At 34.2% G+C, this 13,595-nt stretch overlaps 1 protein-coding gene across 2 annotated transcripts in view; it reads left to right on the plus strand.

Annotated features, from left to right (window-relative positions):
* BMPR2 (bone morphogenetic protein receptor type 2) overlaps positions 1–13,595 on the plus strand; it is a 152,635-nt gene that overhangs the window by 71,565 nt on the left and 67,475 nt on the right. For both annotated transcript variants that reach the window (XM_037153462.2, XM_037153461.2), the window contains 2 exons: positions 8,054–8,221; positions 9,258–9,428. In XM_037153462.2, coding sequence (XP_037009357.2) covers positions 8,054–8,221; positions 9,258–9,428 — 339 coding nt within the window. The remainder of the gene's footprint in view (positions 1–8,053; positions 8,222–9,257; positions 9,429–13,595) is intronic.

A 13,595-nucleotide genomic window follows, 5' to 3' on the forward strand; every position in this document is an offset into this window, starting at 1 on the left:
TCCTGGAGGGACTCCATGGAGAAAAGACTCTAGCAAACTTGTACTTGGTTTACTCTAGACTTGGCATCATGTGACTTTTCCCTCTGCTGATTTTGGTTTGTATTATTTTGCTATATTAAATCATAGTTGTGAGCAAAATGATGTGCTGAGTCCTATGAATCCTCCCAGTGAATCACCAAACTCTGGGGTGGTTTCAGGGACTCCTGACATAGCATCATATTTAGAAACATCCTGAGGAGGTGTCTTATGAAGATTGTAATCTTCCCACTTTGCTTTTTCTTTGATATTATGGGTATGCTCAGTAGAATGGCAGTTTAATCTATTTAATCTGGATGTAGAAATATATAAATTAAGGAATAATTATTTCATTTTTTAAAGGATTGAAAAATGAAGAACTTCCTTACTTGATTTATTATCATTGAATTGAGAAATTTGAGTTTATACCAAATTTTATAGGGACATTTCTATTAGTTTAAGACACTCTTTCCTTTGTAATTTTCATAGTGGAATTGTAGTGGTACTCAGAAATTTTAGTTGTGTTGGCCCTGAGAAATTTGTATTCTAGGAAAGGGATACTGTTGCTTCAGTTATTCAGTTATTTTCCCCATTGCTGCAAGGTTCCTGGGTTGTGTATTTTAGATAGTTCATTTTGACATTTAGATAAACAGAAGCCAAACACACACATACCCAGAATTAGTCCCTGAACTTTGTTCCAGGGTAAAGATAAGGCATTTAGACTTCTCCAGTACAGATAAATACATTACAGCTACTGAAAAATGGGCATTATATGACTCTTGGGTTGCTTAGACAGACAGTGAAGGTTTTTAAAAATTCTGGCCACCAAAACTTAAAGGAAAATTTATATTCATCCATAAAACCTGCTTTTAAGAGACTTGCAGATTAGGCACAAGATTCTGTAACTCAGTAAAATATCTCTCTACATAATTTGTTTATAACATGCATAAAAAATTCACTTGAACCATGTTGTCTTATTCTTGTTTAGCTTTATATGTATTCCTGCCTTTTAAAAAATGACTTATTTTTTTAAACTGTACAGTTTGATGAATTTTTATAATTTGTAATACTTGTGAAAACCACAACCACAGTCAGCATACAAAACATTTTCACCATTCCCCAAATATTTCTTGTGCATTTCATAGTCTGACTTTTTGCCCTGTACCAGACAACCACTGATATTACTTTGTATTTTCTAGGATTTTATATAAATTGAATCATGTGTTCTTGTGTGTAGTGTCTTATACTCAGCACAGTGATATTGAGGTTTATCCATGTTGTTGGATGTGTCAGTAGTTTGTTCCTTTTACTGCTCAATAGTACTGCATTTTGTTGATCCAATCACCAACTTATGGGCACTTGAATTGTTCCCATTTTGGGGCTGTTGTAAATGAAGTTACTATTGTACCAGATTTTGCATGGACATAAAGTTTTATTTTGCTGATGTGCCCTACCTTTTTTGATATAAAAAATGTTTTAGTAATATTTTGTCCTTGGAAAAAATAGGGGAAGGAAATACATCAATTATTCACTTATTCAGTAAACATATATTGAATGCCATGTATAATGCTGTGTGCTGAAGACCCAGTGGTGAACAAGAGCTCAAGCCCTTCTCATAGAATTTATAATTTGGTGAATAAGTCAGGCACATTATAAATACTAAGAAGTGTAGAAATTGTGTGAAGTATATATAGAATGCTATGGAGCATCTGGTAGGCATTCCACCCTCACTTGTCTGGGGTTATGGGAAAAGATCCTTTGAAAAAAATATTAAGATAAATAGGAGTTAAGTAAATAACACATTATAGGTAAAGGACAGAGGATGCACAAAGACTCTCAGGTGAGAATGAGAATGATTCTCTATGGCAGCTGTCTGCATGGGGCTAGGAGGACTTGCAGTTGCTAGAGTATGCAGGTCTTTTTATACTATCTTAAGGATTTTGGAAATGAAAATTAAACAAGGAAATGACTTGGTCAAATTGTGGATCTCAGTCTATACCATGGCCAGGTTTTTGGCCATGGCTCAGTTGATACCATGGCCAGGTTTTTTGAGTAAGTAATTTATAGTCTCTTCATTTCCAGAAGTTCTACCTGCCATCTTTAATTCTGTTGATTATAGTACTCCCCCCATTATTTGCAGTTTTGCTTTTGTGGTTTCAGTTAACCTGCAGTTCAAAAATATTAAATAGAGAACTACAGAAGTAAATAATTCATAAGTTTTATTATTTTAATAATTATTATTATTTATTGTTATTTTATTACAGTCATCCCAACTTTGCCTTCCTTCACCCATCCCGCCCCCAGCTCCCACAGTCAGTCCCCACACTGTTGTCCATGTCCATGGTCATTCATACATGTTCTTTGGCTAGTCCTTTCCCCTTCTTTCCATCATTTTCCCTCCCCCCCTGCCCCTGCCCCTCTGGCTGCTGTCAGTCTGTTCCATGTTTCCATGTCTCTGTTTCTGTTTTGCTTGTTAGTTTATTTTGTTCATTAGATTCCTTTATGAGTGAGATCATATAGTATTTGTCTTTCACTGACCGGTTTATTCCACTTAACATAATATTCTCCAGTTCCATCCATGCTGTCACAAAAGTTAGGAGTTATTTCTCTCTGCTGTGCAGTATTTCATTATACAAATGTACCACAGTTGTTTGATCCACTCATGTACTGATGGGCTCTTAGGCTTTTTCTAGCACTTGGCTGTTGTAAATAGTGCTGTCATGAACATAGGGGTGCATAAGTTCTTTCAATTCATAAGATTTAAATTGCATGCCATTCTGAGTAGCATGGTGACATCTTACACCACCTGGCTCTGTTTTACCAGGTATGTGAATCATCCCCTTGTCCACTGTATCCATGCTGTATACAGCGTATAGACAGGAAGTGTACTTCCTGCCTGTTAGTCACTTAGTAGCCGTATAGTGAGAAAATCAGTAGTAACCCATTGCTAGGTCACAAATGCCTATGTCATTTACCTCACCTCATGTCATCACGTAGGCATTGTATCATCTCCTATCATCACAAGGAAAGAAAGGTGAGTAGAGTACAGTAAGATTTTTTGAGATAGAGAGACCCCATTCACATAACTTTTATTACAGTATATTGTTATAATTATTCTAATTTATTATTAGTTATTGTTGTTAATTCAGTCATGTCCACCCAGGGATGATTACTCTTTATACCTTTAGCTTTTTGCTGTTATAAACAGTTTGAAATATTAAAAAGTTGATTGAAAATAATTAGAAATTCAAAAGAAAAAGCATTAAAGTAAAAATCTAAATTTTTCTGATAAGTTAACCAAATGTCTAATTGGTAGGTACTCTAGAATCAGACAAACATGGATTTGAATCTTTACCTTGATACTTAACAGCTGAGTGACTTAGGATAACTTCCTTAGCCCTGTGTATGACTTAGTATCCTTCTTTGTAAAATTGAAATGATGAATGCCCACCTTGCAGGGTTATTGAGAGGGATCACCAAGATACCAATTGTAATTTCCATTTGACAGTTAAATGTATAATGTTTTTCCTTCTCAAGTAAACAAATGTTTGCTGTAATTTGAAGAAGTTACCTTGTTTTAGAGAAGGATACAATTTTTGACCAAAGCTACAGTATGTATTACCAAGTTATACATTTTGAAATGCAATAAAGAAATACTCTCAGCTTCTAATTGATTTTGACATTCTACGATGGTCGTTAGCTAGATTTAAAAAAAAAAATCTCCGGGCGGGGGGGTGGGGTGGAATGGGAGAAATAGATAAAAAAAAATGTACTTGAAAAGTAACTAAATAAAATTTAATATTAAAAAAATAAAAAATAAAAAAAAATCTGCCTTGTCAACCTTCGGGGAATAATTGATTGAAGGGGATGGACAAATCTTAGTGTTTCATTATAACTTCCTATCAATCCTGGTTACAGAGGCAGATGAGGGAAAATGGAAGTTCCAACATTGGAAATAAAAAGCAGTGATGGTACATTCTAGTGGTCGATGAGAGCCAAATTGTTTGCATATAAACCAGAGACTGGTATTCATGGCAGTTTGGCTCTCAACTTCTGACATATCCATAGAGGTTTTATTTATTTATTTATTTATTTATTTATTTATTTATTTTTCCATGTATGATTTGATAAATCTCTTTAACGTCTGGCTTAATAATAGACAACTGTATTCTTTGTTTAATACTTGTGGTGATGTACACACAACATATAATTTACCATTTTAACCATTTTGAAGTATACAGTTCAGTGTCATTTAGTACATTTATAACCATTACCACTATTTTCAGAACATTTTTCAGTACCCCAATAGGAAAACCTGTACCCACTAAGCAATCATGTCCCAGTCCCCCTTTCCCCTAGCCATTGTCAACAACTCATGTGCTTTCTGTCTCTTCCATAGAGGTTTTGAAGTTTGGGGTAAATGCTTCATTTCTTTGACTTTCTTTATAGACACTGCCTCAGAAATACACTTGTTATCACTGTTGGAAGTATTAGACACAAACCATCTGCATTTTAGAAACGTATTTTAAAATCTACTGATTATTTAAGTCAAATTAAAGAGGACCATTGTGTGTGAGTTGAAGGGGACACACACACAAATCCTCTTTAATTTGACATAAGTAAATCAGTAGATATAAACTCAAACTCCTAAGCAGAGTGAGGTATTCAATCTATTAGATTTACTTTGTGGTCATGACTTTCAAAGAGTAAGCCTAGTTTAGGTTAAGAAGAATGCTCTATGGGGGATTTTCCCGTATGTGCTCCAGGTTTTATTTTTGTGATATCTAGGACTTATATACTAGAATTAAATATTTGTGAAACTGCATCTAAAGGAAGTTGGCATGCTGAATATATGTGGTCATAAGAAAGAGGCTGATGTGAGGAAGGGATAAAGAAGAGGAATGGAGTGTGAGAAGGGAAAAGCATGTGGTTAGATGTCCCTTAATCTATTGTTGACCATTGCAAAATCGAAGGTGTTCTAAAATGCATATAATTTTGCACCCAGTAAATGGAACAGGTACTCAGTATTGATAACATTTGTTCTTCTCTCTATTCATGTTATAGGAACATAACTTATAAAATTATCTAAAATATAAAGTCTGAATTTTCCTCTTATAAAATATTGATAATTCTTCGATGTGCTAGGAAATAATAAATATTCCACCATCAATACATTAGACCATGCAAGAAGTACCTTTTAGTTGTGATTTGAGTGGTATAGCCACAAGAACCCTCACCTTCCTTTCATGTCTCTGAAAAACCATCCCTAACAAGTTACTTTGTGTTTTCTTTATCAGAGATTTCTTTTTTAAATAAATTATTGCATTTTTCAGAAGTCCCCCATTTAAAAAATTAATAAACTTATTTTTTCTAGAGCAGTCTTATGTTCAGAGCAAAATAAAGTAGAAATTACAGAGAGAGCCCTGGCTGGTATAGCTCAGTGGATTGAGCGCAGGTCTGCGAACCAGAGGATTGCAGTTCAATTCCCAGTCAGGGCACATGCCTGGGTTGCAAGCCGGTTCCCTGCAGGCCAGTTCCCAGCAGGGGACGCACTAGAGACAACCATACATTGATGTTTCTCTCCCTCTCTCCTTCCCCTCTAAAGATAAATAAATAAATAAATATTAAAAAAAAAAAGAAATTACAGAGAGTTCCTGTGTAACCCATTCTCTACATAGGCACAACTGACCCACTATCAACATCCTGTATCACTGTGGTACATTTGTTAGAACTAATGAACCTACATTAACACATGATCATAACCCAAAGTCCACAGTTTACTCTTGGGTTCACTCGTGTTGTATATTCTATGGACAGATGTATGAAGAGGTGTATCTACCATTGGAATACAAAGAATAGTTGAGCTTCCTTAAAAATCTGTGCTCTGTCCCTTCATTCCTCTCTCTCCTGAAGCCCTGGCAAGCACTGATTTTTTTACTGTCTTTGTAGTTCTGCTTTTTTCAGAATGTTACATAGTTGGACTCATACAGTATGTAGTTCCTTCAGATTGGTTTCTTTCATGTAGGCCTTCAAGTTTTCTCCGGGTCTTTTTATGTCTTGAAGCTTATTTCTTTTTAGCTCTAATATTCCCCCCAAAAGACAGTTTTATATATATATATCTTCTTTCTCAATCTGTATGCTTTTTATTTTCTTTTAAAAAAACCCTCACCTGAGGATATGTTTATTGATTTGAGAGAGAGAAAAAACATCCATGTGAGAGAGAAATATAGATAGGTTGCCTCCTGCATATGCCCCAGACCAGGGACCAAACCTGCAACCTTTTGGTGTACAGGATGATGCTCCAACCAACTGAGCCTCCTGGCGAGGGCTTTTTTATTTCCTTTTATTGCATGAGAAGGGACATCCTTGCCTTATTCATGATCTCAATGGGAAGGCTTCAATATTCTCACAAGTAAGTATGATATTAGTTATATCATGTTAGTTGTTGGCCTTTTCAGTGATTCTCCAAGTCTGAGCCTTAGTTTTGTAGGTTCAGAAACATTATTTCAATGAATTATCTCCAGTCCTAAGGTGCTAGTGAATTAAGCCATTCCAAATAAGATACACCCAAAATGAAAAAGTAATCAGAAGCCCATGAGGAATATTTTTATTGGCCAAGTGTAATAGACTGTTATTCTGACTAGTCAAACACGTTAAAAAAGTCTACTTTAAGAAACCAAATAAAGATTAACTATTGCTTTTGATAACCTTTTACTTACCCAAATATTTGGTAAATATTTGGTAGATGATAAATTATGTGACAAATGTTCTCATGAAATTTAAATCGGAGTATGTATATGGAGAAAGCTTGGTTGACACTGAAATTGAATTGGGTTTTCCCTTAAGTATGAGGGATTATTGAGCATTTCTTCTTATGGCTATCATATTGATATTTTTAATAACAGAGTCATTTTCTTTTTGCTCACTGGTAGCCATGTTTTTTTTTTACCTTTAGAGTTCATTCATTTATTTCTAGAGCAAGAAGAAGGGAGGGAGAAAGAAAGGGAGAAAGACATTGATGTGTGGGAGAAACATGGATTGGTTGCTTTTCACATGCCCCCAAACTGGGGACCTGGCCCACAACCCAGATGTGTGCCCTGACCTGGAGTCAAACCTGCCACCTTCAGTTTGCAGGACAACATCCAACCTACTGAGCCATACCAGTCAGGGCTAGCCTTAGTTTTTAAAAACAAATATTCTAAGATATAATTTATGCCCTGGCTGGTGTAGGTAGGTGGATTGACCGTAGATCTGCGAACCAAAGGGTTGCCAGTTCAGTTCCCAGTCAGGGCACATGCCTGGGTTGTGGGCCATGTCCCCAGTTGGGGGTGTGTGAGAGGCAACTGCATATTGATGTTTCTCTCCCTTTCTTCCTCCCTTCTCCTTTCTCTAAAAATAAATAAATAAAATCTTTTAAAAATTCAAAAAAGATATAATTTATATACCATGAAATTCATTCATTTTAAGTGAGCAGTTATTTTTGGTAAATATATAGAGTTGTGCAAGTATTACCATAGTTTAATTTTAGAACAGTTCTGTTTCCCTCCAAAGGAAACTATAGTCACTCTCCCCATCCTTAGTTTACCATGCCTAATAATACAGGTTTAGCTTCCTACAACTAATTGTAAAATATGATAAAAGTGAATACTGTAGAATTTCCCAAAATTATTTGATCCTCTAGGCTGGTTCATTTGTTTGTTTCAGAGGTTTGATAATTTAGAGCATGGACATTTTTTAATATTTATTCAGACACCAAAATTATGTAATAGGAAAAAGTGATGAAAATAATTTGTGTTAGAGGTAAATTGTCTTTGAGAAATGAATTTTCAAGTTTGCTTCTTATTTGGAGGTTACAGATTAATGAGCAAAGAGAAGTCATTGCATAAATATAAAATTACAAATTTATTTGACTCTTGTTAGGGATTTAGTAGGGAAATTTACAAAGCCTTTTGAAAAGAATCTTTAAGATTTCATATAATAATGTTTGGCAAATTTATCATGAAATTAATTTATTATTCTTTTATTTTCTTTAATTTAGCTTCTCAGAATCAAGAACGTCTATGTGCATTTAAAGATCCTTATCAAGACCTTGGGATAGGTGAGAGTCGAATCTCTCATGAAAATGGAACCATATTGTGCTCAAAAGGTAGCACCTGCTATGGTCTCTGGGAAAAATCAAAAGGGGACATAAATCTTGTAAAACAAGGCAAGTAATACTTTTCCTATCTGAAATAACTTTGTGTTTCATACAATTGAAGTTTATCTGAAAAGCATGGAGGTAGATTAAAACCTTCTCCTGAAAAGCAGTATTTTAGAAGCATGTATCCATGTATTACCCACAAATTCCAAATTGTAAATGGACATTGACTTTTAGCTTATTGTAATAACACCTTTCTTGTTATGATGCTATTATATATCCTTATTGTATAATGTTTACAAAATACAGAGAACTAAGAAAAACAAACATCTACTATTCTGTACTCTTAAGAATTCCTTTTATTCTATTCTATTAGGTGTGTTTCGATGTTCCTCTATGTTTATATGTGTGTGTACTTTTTTTTCAGAGTTAGGATAATACTGCATAAATTATTTCACACCGTTTTTCCTATCATAAGTTATATCATGAATGTTTCCCAATTTAAAATAAACATTTTGAACCCCTGCACAATGTTTCATTGTTTACACATATCACATTTTACTTATGCATTACTGTTGTTGATCATTATGTTGTTTTCTGCTTTTCACTGTAATACAGACTACTTTAGCTAACATCTTTGAACATAAACTTTTGATTTTATCTGATTATTTCTTTGTAGTAGATACTTCAGAGTAGAATTATTAGATTATAAAACATGAATATTTTAAAGGCTGTTCATAAAAATTTTTATGTGGCTTTTTAGAAATGCTATTTATATTTACATTCCCTCAAGCAGTGTATGAGATCCTTGTTACAATTATATATCATTAAATTTTAAACCTAGATTAATTTAATGTAGACAAAAATGAAACCTTACTGTTGCTTTAATAATTATTGTATTAATGATGGTGTTTAACTGTTGTTGGCTTTACCCACATGAAATGCCTATTTATACTTTGCCATTTTCCTGTTATTTAAAAAAAATGTGTCTCCTATTGATTTGCAACAGTATTTTCTAACTGAAGTATTCTGTTACATTGGATGCAACTATTTCAATTATGTCTTAGTTTATTTTCATTTTGTTTACATTAATATCAATTTATAGGATGTTGGTCTCACATTGGAGATCCCCAGGAGTGTCACTATGAAGAATGCGTAGTAACTACCACTCCTCCCTCAATTCAGAATGGAACATATCGTTTCTGCTGCTGTAGCACAGACTTGTGTAATGTCAACTTTACTGAGAATTTTCCACCTCCAGATACAACACCACTAAGTAAGTAGTTAAGGTTAACTTACTTTTCCTTGTAATTACTTTCTCCCATGTTTTGCAAAATTTAAAAATATATAGAAACATTCAGGTTTGGCAGGAGTGAGGGAGACTTCCAACATCACAAGATTATATCTAACTAACACCTGAAATCTTAAAGCGGTGCACCAAGATTTCCAAGGTATTGGTATATTACCAAATGAATTAATATCTAGTACATTCCAGCTCCTATGGAGGGGAATTTGGGCAGTAATGAGAAAACTGCATATGTGCTTATTCTTTCATCCAGCACTCCCATTTGTAGGAATTTATCTTGAAGATAGACCCCCAACAGTACAAATATATATATATATATATATATATATATATATATATATATATATATACACACACACATAGAGTTATCCATTGAAGTGTTATTTGTAACTGCATAAGAATGGGAACTACCAAAATGTTCAAGAATAGGAGATTACTTGAAATACACTATGTATGTACCTGTAATGGAGTACTAACTATATAGCTAACCAGCTTTGAGAAAAATGACTAAAAAATAGTCTAAAATCTGGCCATTTCATCTCATCCTTGCCAGTTTCTGTTGATTCTGACAATTCTGTTGATAGGGATGGCTGGCGCTACATTTTAAGTAGTAACTTAATATGCATTGTCAGATTAAAACAATTTTTTAACCTTGGCTCTTTCTAAGGAGGCACTGTTAATATCTTTCAGTAAAAGTTTAATATTCATTTCATAATATGTAAATTATACCTTAATAAAGGTGTTAAAATGTTTATTACTTATTCTTGGAGACCAGTGTTCACTGAAACATTATCTCTATCTCACATTACATTTTTCCGATCGTTGTGTTGTTAAAGCCTTGCATTTGCATAGCATTTTATACTTTCAAAGTGCTGTCACATATATAAACTCTTTGAAGATATCTCCCTGATATTTAGGTAGTTTAGTCAAAATAAGTCCTTCTGTCATAATGAATAATCATACTACTCAGGAAGAATGGTTATTTAAGTGGTTGTCCTTCTCTAGGAGATTTGACTTACAGCTTATGTTTCTTTAACCTTTGCCTATCATTGTATTGATAAACAATAAATGTCAAGTTTTAATATTTTGGGCCCCCAACAAAATTTTTTTTTAAGTTTAAAGTTTGAAATTATTTTGCCCTGGCTGGTGTGGCTCAGTGGATTGAGTGCTGACCTGTGAACCAAAGGGTCGCTGGTTCCATACCCAGTCAGGGCACATGCCTGGGCTGCGGTCCAGGTCCCGGGTGGGTGGTGTGTGAGAGATAACCACACTTTGTTTCTCTTCCTCTCTTTCTCCCTCCCTTCCCCTCTGTCTAAAAATAAATAAGTAAAATCTTTAAAAAATTTTGAAATTATTTCAAACTTATAAAAACTCCCATATACTCTTTACCCAGATGCATCAATTGTAACATTATGCTATATTTGCCTATTCTCTCTCTCTCTCTCTACACATACACACACACACATTTTTTCTGCATTTTCTGCAAATAAGTTGCAGGCATCATATCTAAATGTTTATGTATTTTGTAATTGTCTCTGTTTCTTCCATTAAACTCTAAAGTCTTTGGTGATAGGGACTTTTTTTTAATGTCTCTTTTTCTCCACAGTGTCACTACAGTGTCAGACACATAGTAGAAGTGCATTGCTTATTGAATAAATAATTTAATAAAGGGATATGTGCATATGTGTAAATTCTGAAATGCAGTCATAGGCTGCCTAACAATGGAGATATGTTCTGAGAAATGCATCATTAAGGGATTTTGTTGTGTGAAAATCACGGGGTAGTGACGCAAACCTAGATGGTTAAGCCGACCTAGACTGTTTGGTGTAGCCTTTTGCCCCCGGGCTGCCAAAGTTGTACAGCACGTTACTGTACTGAATACTATAGACAGTTGTGACACAGTTGTAAGTATTTACATATTTAAACACAGAAAAGGTAGAGTAAAAATATGGTAGAAAAGCTTAAAAACATTGCGTAACTGTGTAGGGCCCTTACCAGGAATGCTTGCTCACTGGGTGACTCAGTGAGTGATGAATTAATGTGAAGGCCTAGGACTTACTGTACACTACTGTAGACTTCATAAACACTGTATACTTAGGCTACATTAAATTTATAAAACAAGAGGAGATTAAATCAAGCACAAGAGAAATTATGTAATCAAAAGATCTAGTAAATAGGAAGTATATGAGGCTACTGCTAGTGTAATATGGCATACTGTTTTAAAACAAGCTTTTTTTATAAGTAGAAAAAAACACTCTAAAATAACAAACAAAAAGTATAGTAAAAACATAAACAGTAATAGTTATTTATTACCATGATTGCATATTAGTACTGTACATAATCACATGTGCTACACTTTGATATGGCTGGCATCACAGTAGATTTGTATATACCAGCACTCCACAAACACACGAGTAAATAGGTGGTGCTATGATATTTTGACAGCTAAGATGTCACTAGGTGATAGGAATTTTTCAGCTCCATTATAATCTTATGGGACTACCATCATATATCATTAGGTCCGTTGTTGACCAAAGCATTGTTGTGCAGCACATGACTGTATTGTAAAATGATTGAAAAGAGTAAGTTTTTTTTTTTACATCTGGCAAAAAATGAATTTAATGGATTCATTTACTAAAGGACAAGGTGTTTATTGGAAGCTGGTTTCTACTGTCAGTTAAAAGCACAAATACAACAAAATATTTCATGAGATAGCAAGTGCAGACAAAACAAAAATATTGTTAGCTCCCTTATTTTATAATCATTATAGCAAAAGTATAAAAAAGCTAGCCCTGGCTGGGTAGCTCAGGTAGTCAGAGTGTCATCCTGATATGCCAAGGTTGCAGTTCCAGCTCTGGTCAGGGCACATACAAGAAGCAACCAGTGAAAACATGTAAGTGAACAAGAAAATGATGTTTCTCTCTGTCTCTCTAAAATACCAATTTTTTAAAAAGTACATGAAATTCATAATCATTCTTGTTCTTTCACCTCTGTCACCAAAATGAAGCATTTTGAGATTGCTTCATTAAAATCTAAAAATAGATTTTAATTTTTAACGTAATTCAGGAATATAGAAACCTTGTCCTAAGTAGAGGCTCTTAACACGATCTCATTTTCAAAGAACCTTACTCCAAAAGTACAATTGTATATTTTCATACTGTTAAAATGATAACTAGGTCATTGCTTATTTAAAGGCCACATAGTGAGGTTATGCTGTAGTGTAGCAATTTTCAACTGGAGTGCCACAAGAATTTTTAAAACATGCAATACCTGACTATGTAGTCAGTCATGGACCTCTTTTTTTTTAGATTGTTAAATTAAAAAATTAAAACAGCCAACACTACAATAGCTGTCTGTTGTGAATGACTCAAAATTATACTTGTTTTTTGGTCAGGTCAGCAAAAAATACATGTTTTCATGTGCTTTAGAATTTAGTATAATTAGTTTATGTATGCCATGAGATGAAAAGGGTTGGAAATTGCTGCTCTAGGGAAAAACAGAGGGTGCATAATGTTTTCTGTTATTCCTACTCATGTCTCTCTAGATTGTTTTCAGAAGAGCAGTTTACTTCCTGATCAAGCCATTCATTGGAATTACATCTTTTTCATCAAGCATGCATTTACACAGTATCACCACATCTATATGCCTTCTTACTGTTATAATGTAGATTGAGTAGGGTTAGACCTAGCAACAGTGAAGGAATGTATGCATTACTGAGATTAATAAGATATATAGCTCTCTTTCCTCAGAAAAATGATTTTTTTCACCTTCAGTTACAGGTGAAGACCATGAGGTACTTAAGTGATATAAACTAAAGCGTATGGTAGCAGTGGATCTTTAAGAATAATGTGGGGGGAAGTTGTCAGGGAAAATCCGACAGACTAATCACATGACCATAAGTGAATGTAGGTATTTTGCTGAGCCACAGAATCTCACAGTAATACTCATTCAAAGATTACGTTGATGTAGGGTTAGAGGGCTGGAGAAAGGTCATTCTACCTCTCTGAAGCTCTAAAATTATTTTTTTAAATTTCAGATATTATGTAGTCTTACAAAACTGCCTTGCATTGTTTTTTGTAGGCAATTAGGGCACAAATAAATGAAATCTCCATAGGCTATTCATTCTGGCTGTTTCCT

Source organism: Artibeus jamaicensis, unplaced genomic scaffold, assembly GCF_021234435.1.
Source record: "Artibeus jamaicensis isolate MK-2021 breed Jamaican fruit bat unplaced genomic scaffold, CSHL_Jam_final contig_391, whole genome shotgun sequence".
Lineage (NCBI taxonomy): Eukaryota > Metazoa > Chordata > Mammalia > Chiroptera > Phyllostomidae > Artibeus > Artibeus jamaicensis.